The sequence below is a fragment of the Denticeps clupeoides genome, chromosome 8 (assembly GCF_900700375.1).
Source record: "Denticeps clupeoides chromosome 8, fDenClu1.1, whole genome shotgun sequence".
Taxonomy (NCBI): Eukaryota; Metazoa; Chordata; class Actinopteri; order Clupeiformes; family Denticipitidae; genus Denticeps; species Denticeps clupeoides.
The window spans coordinates 12867908-12881866 of record NC_041714.1 but is presented as its reverse complement, the minus strand read 5'-3'; the positions used below and the strand labels follow the sequence as shown (position 1 = coordinate 12881866).

At 45.5% G+C, this 13959-nt stretch overlaps 1 protein-coding gene across 1 annotated transcript; it reads right to left on the bottom strand.

Moving 5' to 3' along the window:
* Positions 1-11684: 11684 nt before the first annotated feature.
* LOC114796030 (homeobox protein HMX2-like) lies at positions 11685-13556 on the bottom strand. Its single transcript, XM_028989857.1, has 2 exons — positions 13154-13556; positions 11685-12345 (listed from the first exon to the last, which is right to left on the bottom strand). Exons 1-2 carry the CDS (start codon positions 13365-13367, stop codon positions 11825-11827), a joined length of 735 nt encoding a protein of 244 aa, XP_028845690.1. The 5' UTR covers positions 13368-13556; the 3' UTR covers positions 11685-11824.
* Between the last annotated feature and the right edge of the window lie 403 nt (positions 13557-13959).

Genomic DNA, 13959 nt, shown 5'->3' with positions numbered 1-13959 from the left:
AAAGAGACACAATGGGTGGTAGGTAGTCTGATAGCTAGAGTTTTACAGTGACCAAAACCTGTACTGTCATTGACCCTGTCATTTATTTATTCTTTGTTGATTATTTTTTCACTCAAATTTTTAATTTTCACAGGTAAAAATTCAATCCATTTCCATAAAACATGGAAATGAAAGTGAGTGGTCTGGTTATTTGTTTTTTAAGAAAGAAAAAAAACCTACACATTTTAATGACACCAACCAGTAGCTATAAATACTGTGTTACACAATGACAAGTGAACCTTTCAAAGGAAAGAATTGGCCAGACAGGGTCAATAAGGGAGAACTTCCATGCTCCTCATATTAAAGAGGACAAGACCGCAATCTTCCATCCCATAACCCTGCTGAGATGAGTTTCTGAAGTGTGCTCCTCAAAGGCCATTCTAGAGCCAGCCTGATTTCACATCTGATGACACATTTCTGCCAAATCAGTTTTTTTGGTTCCATAGCCAAATGTGTCATGGCTTCAGCAAGAATTACAACAAAGGTGACTGGTAAACGAGAGAGAGGTTCAAGTGAAAAAAAAAAGTTTTCTTGTGAAAGCAGATAGGTGGTTCGGCTTTATTGCATCTATATCTAACACATAAGGTACCACGCTATGGTTAAAATCATACTAAAGAAGATAATGCATGCATGTATGCATGCAAAAAAAGCTGTGCAGGAGAAATCTTTTGTTATTTTTGGCCATGCTGCTCTGTGTGACACTCAATTCAGCGAAGGTAACAAACACCAAATGCTGCCACCATAATTTAGCTTCATGTAAATAAAAAGGAAAAGTGCTGTCTGCTTCAGCCAGCAAATAAAATGGTCCGTGGCTTGTGGTGGCAGAAATTGGGCAAAAGTTAAAAAGAAAAGTGCTGAAAGCATGTCATCCTTGATGTAAATCCCCTCGTGGATTGTTGCATTTGGAGAGATAAATGGCACTGTGCATTAATGGCTGAATGTGTCTGACTTTGTTGCGAGGGAGATATAAAATAATAGAAGACTACCCGTGCTGGGGAAAATGAGGATATTGCGGTGCTTTCAGTTGAAAAGGACCCTCTTTCCGACCTCTTGATCAGTCTCTAACCTTTAAGCACATCAGCCATCTCATAAATAGGTGGTGTGCTAACAGAGACTTCAAAAGGAAGGGGACCCGATAATTTCAAAATGGAACCTCGTGGAGTGGAGAGTCTATGAAAGCTGTCTTGCTCTCTCCCACACCTCTCTGCTTCACAACAGCCAGTTAGGGTAATAGCCTGGGAGAGAGGGATAGAGGGAGAGGGAGGGATAGAGGGAAAAAGGGTAATTACATGCAATCATTCGCTGGGGAAGAGCTAGTGATCATTACAGTATAACAGATTGTTCTGTCCCCCTGGTTGGAATCACAGAGAGGTACAACTCCGGAGCAGCCCGCAGGTAACGACAGGGAGATTATCCTGTAACCTCAAGCCCCCCACAAACTCACACCCTTTCTTCTGTCTGTCTGTCTGTCTGTCTATCTATCTATCTATCTATCTATCTATCTGTCTGTCTGTCTGTCTGTCTGTCTGTTCAAATGCTTTCAACCATTTTTCGTTTAAATTTTAATGTGTTGTCTATATATTTATATATAACAACATGTTTAATATTTAATACCAGCAACTCAGACATAAACTGCGCTCAATCAATCTTCGCAGGTGTTGCACTATGTCTGAAATAAATAAATAAATAAAATACACGGGTTCTTTAATGAGCCAAATAATTGCGATCATTTCTAGAGAGATCCTACCTAGATACATTAGCGGCATTCTGCTAAAACCTTTTTTTTTTTTTTTTGTAAACATCAGCAAGCGGCTTTCATTAAATATAAGTGCCTTGGACCATACTGCAAAATTCAAAGCAACCATTATCTTGAATTAGAATCATTATCAGTGTAATTATTTCTCTTGGCTAAACAGTAAATTCAGTCTCTTGCAATTACAGTTGATTGAGTGGATATGCTCAGTAGCTAGGAACTCACACAGTGTATGTGTTTATTGGTTCGTCTACAGTAACACAGGGAAAAAAATGATAAGAAAGACAGAAACATATCATGAAAAAGAAAGGGCACGGAGGTCATATTTTAAGGCCCCTTTCAACACTTGTGATTGGCTGCAGATGGAAACGCATAATGGAGGCACGAGTGCACAAACGTGACATTGAACGTCTTCACAAACGTGTCTGTGAGACACCCCAGCTGAGGCTAGTCCAAGCACCAATACAACGCAGGCCTGTGTTTCTCAAAAGCATGTTAAGCAGTACAGAAAAATCCCTCTTGGGAATCCTTTGTTGATTTAGAGAGCATTTCCTAAAAGCATCATGAGAAAAGTGCTGGAGATACGTGTCAGATGGCAAAACGTCTTAAACATATCGTACCGACATAAATATTTCTCATAGTGTAGTCTAATAATATTAAAATTACCGTTAATTATTTTTAATAAACAGGCACATGCCATGTTAGTAAGACGTTTGGTAAGGCTTAATTACCATTGTTTTGTTGTGTCTTCACTTGCAGTGGCCCAGATATGCGCTTCTTGAGAACCCTGTTGACAGGAAGCGCTATTGATCATGAGCAGCGTTCGCCATGTGCTCTGCTTGCCCCCATGTCCCAGTCAAAACTAATCCATCAAGTGCATTCGTGCATAAGCCTGTCTTTCTGCAAGAGGAGGACACCTTTACAAATTACAGATAAAGATTTCACAGTTTCACTTTATTTTAAAAGCAATAGGAAAGTGAGTTTGTAAAGATTTAACACCAGCTAAATTAGTACAAAAAAACCTCTGACAATGGCACTCTGGTGCTGTAAAATCAGAAGTATGAGTGGAGAAGAATGATGTAGGAAAAAAAAAAAAGAAACCATGTCAGACAGCTTATTCAGTCTGAACATTAAAAAAGTGGGTTTTTTTTTTTCTTCCTTCCCCCGTTTCCACAGGGTCATGTTGACCACGTTGAAGGACAGCACTAATGGCAACGTCAAAGTCCTTGCTTTGAACAAATCAGCAGACAGACAGCTGCCCATGGCTACTGCGTCCCGTCAACATCAGAGTGAATGGCAACGTTATACCCATTGGACATATGGGCACAGGGGGGCTTGGGGGCCGGCTTTCAGTAACTGTTTAAGGCGGCAGCTGAAGAGCTGTGTTAAGTCTCAGGGACCCTTGCACGGGACCCTTTTCGTTTAAAAAAAAAAAAAAGATATCCTGCTTCTATAAAACTTACTAAGCACGTGGACATGAACATACGTAATTTCTTCCTGCAGGGGTGGGGGGTTCCGACGTCGGAAACGCTCCGTTTCTGATGGGGCTGTGCGCACTGTGCGCTGATGGTAGCAGCAGCCTTAAGAGCGGCTCTGTTTTTGTTGCCGTTCAAAGGGAATTACCAATAACACAGCTTATAATAAGGGTGGTAATGGATACACGGGGCGGCCTAATCTGCCCCGCAGGTTCTCTGACAGGGCTCAGGTAACATGATGCTCAAAGATTCGCAGCATTAGTTCTGCTTAGCTAACCGTGAATGCTAATTGCAGGAAGGACAAACTGCTACCCCTCCCCTGCCCCTTTTCGTCCCACTTCCCCTTTGGCTATGAGCGCATTGAACAACGCAAAGATTTTTTTTTTTTTTTTTTTGGGTGGAGGAGTTTGGGCAACAGTATAGGGGATGCGAATAGGAGCTGGGAGCATTTATTTTTAAGAGAGGGGACGCATTAAGAGTTTGAATTAAGTCTCCTGCAGCAATCTCTGCTCCGCTCTGACAGCACGCTGACAGTATAGAAGGGTTGTGGCGGGTGGGGACAGTCACTAAACAACCTGACACGGATAATCCCCACAGTGCAGTATCTTTCACTCTGGATTTTTCCCCTAATCTCTTTCTTAAAGGAAGGGATCTACCTCTTTTCTTCTGCCCGTGGCTTTCAGATGGCGATAACCGAGATACATTGTCAGGGGAGATGTGGCTTTCTGTAGTAACTGTATTACTGAATTGTAGAAATGTCAGCATGCATGGGTTAATAGCATTAATAAATGTAACATGCTGATAACACAATGCATCTTTAACGCCATGATGCGCAATCCTTGAAACCATCCGTAGAAAAACATGCTATTTATGTCTTTATTAATAACATTTATTATAACCTTTATGAACATGTTATTCATGCTTTATGTTTAGCATGTTCCTATTATTATTATTATTATTATATTCTGAGAGCACTAAACATAATAGGAAATATGTTAGTTCCAAGATAACAAAATCACATAAATGTGATATAAAATATTAAACAGAATTCTACAAAGGAGCCCATTTAAAATTTAAATGAAGCTGTGAATGTTTTCTGTAAATCAAGGACTTCATTGTGATTTAAACCTCAAAACTAGTCCACATTCACCTGGGACCATGGTGCAACACAAACACAAAAAAAAGGCTTCACAGATGCTGACAGGACTACAGAATGTGCAAACAACAGGACGGCATACAATGCAGCTAACCAAACAGTAATGGTGTGCACAAAATGACCTGGTAAGTGCAAAGGCATTGAATAATACTATTTAACGTGCAAAAAAGCAAAAACGAATCAGGTTGCATTAAGTTATTGAAGATTTACAAAGAAATAAAACTGAGAATACACTGGAGGGAGGTATGAAATATAATTCTGATAGGGATTTGTCAAAGTAAGTAATCTTGTAATTTTGGTCTATTGTTTGTGGCTGTTCAAATTTAAATGTAACAAATGGCTGTCAATACCTTCAGATCATCTTCCCTGACATCCTTCCAGATCATTAGTTACATTTGAAGAGAGCTTAATCACTGACTTATTAGCGAGCACAAAGGCTGGGAAATATGACAGATGGGGACAGGCAGGGAGCGGGAAAGTAACATCTAATGCGAACGCTGATACCGATACTAATCTATGGACAAGGTCAAAGACTGATGCACGCACAAGACTCTCCTCCGGCTTTGGGCTTGTGTCCCTCCCAACGATCAGAGGTCGCAGCCCTCCTTTGAGACTCCAGCCCTACAGCGAATCACAGGCCACAGGCCCACTGACCGCTTTCAATCTCCTGTTGGTGATCTTCTCTCTTCAAATCAGACCAGCACCCTTGGGCTACGCGTTCTATGGCATGACCACTGCGCCGTCCCTTGCTGCCCTGGACGTTGTGGAGATGTGCTGTAATGGAATCCCGTCATTATACGTGTCTCTCACAGTCTGAGCACCTTCCCACAGGGACACAGCTTTGATGTTGGTGACCTCTGACCGTTCTGGTCTTGCTTCCACACCACTGAGCTCCTGGCATTATACCTGTCTTCCTAATTGGTCAGTTGACTCAGAATATGTTGCCCCTGGTTTACATGAAGCTGTTGTTTGTGACCAATTTACATGCAACAATCTACATTCTTTATATTATATCATATTCATAATTCTTGCAAAATAATGATTCAAAAATAGGCCTGGCGCACGTCTGGAAAGGCCAGACAGCTTATTGGTTCACAGGACCCTTGCCAGGCCCTTCACCCCACATTAGCACTGGCCTGCAGTGGGAGCGAGGTGCAGTGATGGAGGTGGTGGAAGGGGCCGTGTGCCCTGCAGGTGAACGTGAGCAGGTGGCCCGGAGTTCCCCGTGCATCTTCCGCTCTGCGAGAGCCTCGTCTCCGGCTACACAGTCGTGCATTAACCAACCATCAAAGCGCCTAAAAGTGCCTGCAAATGAATGCACTTAACAAGCAACAATTTATCAATTAAGGTAATTGACGTGTCTTTGGGTTTGAACACGCTTTTAAAGTCAAGCACTAATGCTTCAATCGACATGCTCCTATTTAGTCAAATTAATTGCGCCGAATGTTGGTTGCTTTTCCCCTCTTTATCGCATATACCTAAAATGGAAGTAATGTGCGTTGTGCTCTAAAAGGCGCGCTCAGTAATGACAGCTCGTCTACGACTCAGGACCAAACACTCGGTAGAACAAGCGAGCTCGAGTAAGTGGTGGCCAGATAAAGGATGTGGGGAAGCCGCGACTTCGGTGCTTTTAAAAACGCGCTCGGGTACCTATAGCCACGCCGGGCACGTTTTAACTTAGCTCGGCGCGGCAGCCAGCGTGTGGCTCGCGCAAGGCTTGGGGTTAAGGTTAGGACGTGGAAATAACAATTTCACTTTTGTTTCAGCAACAAGCCATTTATTCACGGTTTTTTTTTCTGTTTTGTGTACTTAAGTCAGCCAATGGCAACGAAGTATTAGTGGCTTGACCTGTTTATTGCAGCTGCTCTCTTGGCCTCCTGGCCAGAAAAGGGTAAAACTGTTAGGGGCGTAAAATTAGGCTGCAGATCTATGGCCCTAAGCTCTACTAATTACTTTCTAATGTAACAACACTTCTTTTGAAGAGCTGTTTTCTCACTTGCCAAATCTCTTTAAAAGCTTCCCCAGGGCAGCATGGAGGCCAACCGGGCCACACCAGGGCGAGACGGGGGGCTCAGGTTACCCCCCTGCCTGCCGTGATGCATCGTCTGTGGGACGCCGAGGCTCCAGCCCTCCCCCTCCTCTGCTTACGCCTCAAGTCCCTGCAGTCGCCCAGCGCAGCCACACAGCCTCTCTGACAGCAGCTCCGAGGAGGCACTCTGCACATGAAACACTACACTCAACTAATGGTTACAAATGTGTTCTCAAAGAAACATCTTGGGTCCCCACATTCACCCATATACACTCAGAGACGTATGCGCACACACACACACACACACACACACACACCACACAAGAAGACAGTGCAGGGGTGCTGTTTTTGAGCCTCCGAAAATTTTGGAATATTCTAAATACAGCACATCGTATTACATTCAGGCCTATCTACGAGATGAAATAGAAATCCCGACTTTGCACTGTGCAGCTGGACTCTGCAGCCTGCCCACAGAAACAGCGTTCTCCAGCCAGCCAATGAGCTCTAATTACCTGTCAGGCGATAGTCTCTGTGGCGTTGTTACATGCTGCAGGGCTTTTTGGGTAAGCAGTGAGGTGTGCTCACGGAACGAATGGGCCTCTTCCCATGAGCTCCACCCAATAGGAGAAAGAGCACCGGCACAACAAAAGAGCGCCTGAGTCTCTTAATTAAAAACCAATCCGCTATCATATTCTTGTCCAGAACCGGCGGCGGTATGACCCTCCATGTGTTACGAAGGAAGTGTGTTTGATCAGGGGAAAGGAAAGGAGGGAAAGTCTGAGATATATTAAACTCTTTCATGGGAATGGGAATATTGCCATTTAGGGTTCTGTGAATGCTGGACGGTCAAATAAGTGTAATTTGGTATATTTATTAAATGTGTCATTAATTGGTTTATTGACCTATTGACCAAGACACATGAATAGTTGCACAGTTTCCTTACTGTTAGATAATCTGTTTTTAATGTAGAGCGTTAAGTGGAGCGTTTCGCCGTCAGAAGCGAGAGCTGAAGGTCATCGATGGGGTCGGGTGTTAACATAAGACCCTTTTGTGGTTTGGGTAAATGTACATGACCGCCCACTAGAACACACTTACCCCTCTTCAAATACTGTGTAACAGCCCCGTGAAGAGCCAAACTGTCTGCCACACTTTGGCACTTAGACACCAGACGTGCGCACACACAGATGTGCACATGTGCACACAGCACGTGTGCATAGAGAGAGAGACACACACACACACACACACACATGCACAAAAAAATGAAAAGAGTTAATGCAGACACGAGCACATCCATGCATGTTCACATTTACCGACACCCAACCAGGAATGCACAAACACACCACACCTACACACACTATACACACCAACGTGCGCATGAACAAGTGCACACAACAGGACAAGCAGGAATACAGGAATGGCAGGGTGCGCGGTGACACAGTGCCAGACACCGGGGTGGGGGTTGCGCGACAGAAATGTTGTGGACGTTTTGTTGCGTACCACCAGAGCCGAGTCAGAAACTGGGGAAAAACAACGGCGGCTAAATAGGCATTTTTCCTTCCCGACATCCGTTGATTGGAGAGGGCCGGGAAGGAAATTTAACAGCTCCGTCTTCAGCCCGGCCAGCTGAGAAACTTAATTTTCCAATTTGCGGGAAGACAAGATGGCAGGAAACCGAGCAATTTGCTGCATGCTCGCCGCACAACAAACCCCCGGCTTTCGCTCCCCAGCCGTCCTCCCGGGTAATTATCCTTAAAAAGGATGCCATCTTGGATTAAGATGAAGTCCCATCAGAAATGAGAGAGTTGGCCTCATTACATGTAATTATGAGGGAATTAGAAACATCATTTAACTAAACGAGCAAATAATGTCCAGGATATTGAAGAAGCTGCCTTCGCTTCTGCAGACCGCTGAAAGTCCCATTACAAAAATTGTGGCTCTTAAATAGAATAATGACCTGCTTTATCTTCCCTCAGCTCCACGGCAGCAGGGAGCCTGGTCACTGAGAGCAGGGGAAGGAGAGGGAGGGAGAGGAGGTGGAGGAGGAGGAGGAAGAGGAAACAACTGTTGCTTCTTCGGCTGAGTGCTCTCTTTTTATTTCAGTTTTAGTGCAAATGCAGGAAGCCATGGAGGTTTAAGGCTCTTTCAGCCTTTGTGTTGAATAAATGGGTGACATATTAATAGGAGTATCTTGAAACCATGAGGAATAGCAGTCAACAGAACATATAATACAGTCAGTAAAAATAAAAATATTCCCCAAAAAATTGTAGATTTTAATAGAATTATTTGCTAATTAAATGCGGTTAAACATAAATTACACAATAATGAAGGAAATAAATAGATGGGACAATGGACCACAGATTTAAATGACACATTATTGTATGAATTTATTTAAAACCTATTTTGAAGTTTAACAACGATTGACCACGTAATTATTCTGTGGTTATATTGCCCCTCATGGAGTATTACGTAGTGTTATGAATCATAAGCATACTCATCCGGGTGAAAACTGAATCGAGTCATCGGCAAACCCCCCGGACAGGGGCCCTGTTCCTCCATTCAGGCTGGAAATAAAGCCGAATCATGGAACGTCACTTCAGGCCCAAGCCCCCCCTTTTTTTTACCCATTAGTCCAGGCATGGGCAAACCACGGCCTGTTGGTCTCTTCACTCCGGCCCGCCGTAGATTGGTACCGAATTGCCCAAATAATTGCCAATAATTCTAACTGCAGTAGTTTTCCTGTAATTCCTGGCGTTATACCAGGTGGTGCATTAGGCGCAGATGGAGCTGAAGATCTTTGCCCGAACCCGACGGGCAAGCAGTCAGGGCCAATAATCTCCAGGTTTTGAAGCTGCTTGATCATAAAACGGCGTCCGTGTGCAAGTGCCGCTTTTTACGCCGTCGTGCCTCACCCAGGACGCAGCAAAAACGCCGCTTTTCTCGTATTCCAGTGATCTCGGTCCTGTGCGCTTCACAGCAAACAAAGTTGAACTGTCTGGACCCAGTCAGTAACGCAGAAATCAGACCACACCAGTCCGGCGCAGATCTCCTACGCTGACGATGATGCGCCGAGCTGCTGCAGTGGTGGTTTTTACTGGTTTTACTGGTTTTACTCTCCTTAACAATCCAGAAAATGGTCAATGTCACGAAAAAATTGTTCAATCGTTTGGCGACGTTGCCTAAGTGGCACATACTTATTATGTGATGGATTTTCAGTCCTTTCAGATCATCAAGTCATTAAACAAAATGCATGGATCTCTGCATATGGTGCCGGCCCGGCCTGTCTGTGAAGTATTCAACATCAATATGGCCCCCGAGATAAAAAGTTAGCACACCTCTGCATTAGTCTATTAGTATGGGGGCCCAGACAGGCCAGAAATGGCGTCGCGGCCCACAGGTTTCTCAGATTTGAAGACGGGAGGAGCTCCTGGTTGTGAAGGGAGCTTGTTATTTTTTTTTTTGTGTGTGTGTGTGTGTGTGTGTGTGTGTGTTTGCAGACAGAACACAGACAGGAAACGCCACACCGGTTCAGTCATTGTTGGCACCAGTGTGTTTGGCATGCTCAGTTTTAACCTGTCAAAAGGAATTATTAAATGTGCCAGGGAATATAATTCCATCGACAACAAAAAAAAAAAATCTTATCACCTGTCACTGTGCAGATAGCCAAAAGTGAAATAATAATAATAATACCTGCATGGACATATTTTACAGCCATGGTGGGATAATATGACACATATAACGGACGGACCGGTTCTGTTTAGCCTGAGCTTTGTAGACATGTGTGTAGCATAATCTTTATAAACCGCAAATATTTATTCCCTTCGTCGCGATGAGTTGATTTACACGACTTTCCAACGCTCACGGACAAGTTCGCGATCGTGTGACGGAACCTCCGCTTTATTAGGGCGATAAAAGGGGTCCCCTCGTTAAATCAACTCGGCGAATTAAAACGACCCTGCGTGTCCCGTCTCTCCCGATAGAAACATGACTGCGTCGCGGCGACAGTAAACAGTCACACTTCACGCCCGGACCCATAAATCCCGCGTGTGTTTAAAACACGTGGCCCGCGTCCCGTTATTCGCTTTTCCTCTGATGAATCCTGAGGCGCAACACATCATCTCCACAAATCATCCCGGGGACGCCGGCCTCTGTCTCCCGCCCCGTTAAAATCACTTCAAATCATTTTCATCGCCGCCACTATTAAAATTTGTAATTCACACCTGCCATTCAGGCACTATATAACCCAGGCCTCCCTCTCTCTCTCTCTCTCTCTCTCTCTCTCCCCCTCTCTCTCTCTCATTCTCCCTTTTTCAGTTCAACAGCAGGAATCATGCAGACGGAGGTGAGAGAGAGAGAGAGAATAAGCACACTTTACCCCTGTTACTTCAGTACCATGAACTACAAGTTGACATGTCCCTCGTGGACATTTGGTGTTCGGCAAACTCGTATTTCATTGGTTCTCCGTTCGAATCCCGATCCGCCACTGAGGTGCCCACTGCTCACCAAGGGTGATGGTTAAAGGCAGAGCACACGTTTCGTCGTGTCACCGTGTGCTGTGCTGCACTGTGTCACAATGACAAACAGCTTCACTTTCACTTGACACGTCACGTCTCGAACTTGTCGACACGTGACTTTTACTGCGGAGTTGACCGTGGACGTTCGTGATCAGCGCGCATGTTGAATTTTATATATTTTTTAAAAACATATTTCATTTCATTTTCCCGCCTGTCTGCTTGAACCCATTATCCCGCAGTGCGCGCGCTTGTTCCGCGTAGTTACGACGCCAATAACTGCTAGTTGGGGAGTAGTAAACGAGGAGCTGTCTGTGGTGCTGATTCCTGCTTTTCTTTCTTTCCTTCCTTCTTAATTTTTTTTACTGAAATGACACCGTGTCGTTCCGAATTATGACGATTGGACGAGAATATGAGAAATAAGTGGGCACCGTTACTGATGTAGAAAATTTATTGAATGAGTGGATTACAACAGCAATATTATTCTTATCAATTTTCTTTTTCTTTTTTTTTTTTTCTTGGTGGGGGGGGAGTCTGGTCGCCTATTACCCCCCCACCCCACCCCACCCCACCCAACCTCACCCCCCACCCCTCCGTCCAGCTGCCCGTTCGGCTCTAGTTGGAATCGAATCCCGGGAATAAAGCAGGAAGATGCGGCGTGTGTGGACGAAGTAGTAGAAAAAAAAAAAAAAAAAATTCAGAAAAATGAATTCGCATACACACGGTGTATTTCGTACATGTAGAGCAGCTCTCGCGAAACGGAAATATAAGATATAGACCGCCGAATAAAAACCAGAAATAAAAATGATATAAATAGCGAGGTGGTGGGGTGTGGGCTTGGGTGTGGGGGATCCGCAGCAGCAGTCAGTACTCGAGCTTGTTGTACAGGTTGTACAGCGGCAGCGCCGGCAGCCCCCCGCCCGGGTAGTACAGCGGCGTGGGGAAGGCGATGGACCGCGGCACCGGCACCCGGAGCAGCGAGCTGTCCCTGAACACCAGCGGCACGCCGACCAGAGTCTGCGCCGAGGCGTGCGCCATGTTGGCCGCCTCCAGCTCGGCGGACAGCTGCCGCTTCCACTTGTTCCGGCGGTTCTGGAACCACGTCTTGACCTGCGTCTCGGTCAGCTGCAGGCTGGAGGCCAGGCAGGCGCGCTCCGAGCTGCTCAGGTAGCGCTTGACGTCGAACGTGGACTCCAGCTGGTACACCTGGCTGCGGGAGAAGACGGTGCGCGTCTTCTTCTTGGCGGCGGCCGCGGCGGCGGCGGAAGCGGCCTGCTTGTCCGGCGCGTCCCTCTGCCGGTCCTCCGGGAGGCCGCAGGCGCCGTCCGGCTCGTCCCGGTCCCGGTCCCGGTCCCGGTCGTGTCCGGAGAGGAGTCCTTTAGCGCCTGCGACCGCCACAAACTCACGATTATACGCCATGAATACCAGCATTCAATTCACCCTTTTAAACTTTACACTTGTGTGTCTCCAGATTAAACGCTCGATCGTTTCAGGGCGTCATGTTAAAACAACAACGACGACGATTTATTGTTCATTCGTGGGTTTTGGGGCGTTTTTAAAAAAAAAAAAAAAAAGAGTGTGTTTTGGTCTGTATACCGTGTATTGAAATAATGTTTCACACAATTTATATATACACGCACACTAAACTGTACTAACTAAAACTAAAGCTTAAATACTGTACAGGTATCTATATAGGATAAAAGTACAACTTTTCTGTACACAACAGGACATAACTGGACAACATCGTTTTTTTTTTTTTTTTATTCTAATGCACATTCAGCACATTGCTGGTCGGCAGTTATAGTTATAACTTTTGGTCGCCAGGAAGGATGCGGCCATTATTCGATACTTTGCACAAGTGATCATTAAAAATTTGAACCCTGGCCGCGTGATCGGCCGCTTGAAAGGTTACAAGTGGGCGCGCGGCGGCGTTAATTAAGTCGAGTTACATTTAGGCGCTTAATCGACGAACCAAATGAATGAATAAATAAAGAAATGTATTAAAAATCGGCACCGCGCTCGTTCTAAAAGCCCGCGGTAATCAATTAGCGGGGCTCGATTAAAAAAACACAAGCAATAATAATACTAATAATCACCAGCGTTAATTATCTGACCTTTATGTCCTCCGCGGAGTGATGCGACGTGAATAATAAAATTAAAATAAAATAAAATAAAAAAAGGACGGAGTCTCACCCAGGCGCGGGAAGCTCAGGCGCGGCTGGCGGCCGCACGGCTCCGGGCAGCAGCACTCCTCTCCCGCGCTGCACTCGTCCTCGGACAGGGACAGGGACACGGACGGCGCGCGCTTCCTGGCGTCGGCGGACGGCGTGCCCAGGATGGACTGGATGGTGAAGCTGGAGACCGGCGCGGGGGAGCACTTGCTCCCGCTGTCCTCGGAGTGGCTCATCGTCGCCTCATGCCAGTAGAGTTGGGGACTCGCGTCAGGCGTCTTGGTCGTGGCGGCGATTTTTTTTTTTTTGTTCTCGGACGTTTGGAAGAGTGTGTGTGCGCGTGTGCGTGTGTGTTGTTGTTGTTGTTGTTGTTGTTTTTCGGTTAGCTCCAGAAGTGGCCGAGCGCGCGATTCCTCGCCACTTTCCTCGCGCTGTGGGCTAAAGGCGCCCGGGCGCGCGCCCTCATTTGCATACGGCTCGGGAGCGCGCGGGCCAATCGCGTATCGTCGCGTCGGCCGCGAAATTTCGAAACGGCGGAGTTTACGCGCACGACCGCCCGCCGCGGTTCTGCAGGAGTTGCAAGTTACTTTAAACAAATAATCATTTTCATCGCACTAGATTTTTTTAATAAGATCGAATAATAAAAAAAAATCATAAATCTCGGCGATGCACCCGTCTTTTAACTTGTGTTTACTGTGAGGGTGAGCATGAGGACAGATGATCCAGATCTTAAACCCCAGACATGAGAAGGAAACGAATAAGACGTTTTCCTAACTTATCTTCTTAATTAAAAAAAAAAACAGACTGTATTAATAAATTCTCGATTGA

Bases quoted from the DNA above. Each gene is read 5' to 3' on its own strand.
- LOC114796030 (XM_028989857.1), bottom strand. From the start codon at position 13,367: ATGAGCCACTCCGAGGACAGCGGGAGCAAGTGCTCCCCCGCGCCGGTC. The intron at 12,346-13,153 runs GTGAGACTCCGT...TGGCGGTCGCAG, and splicing joins CCTGAGCTTCCCGCGCCTGG to GCGCTAAAGGACTCCTCTCC.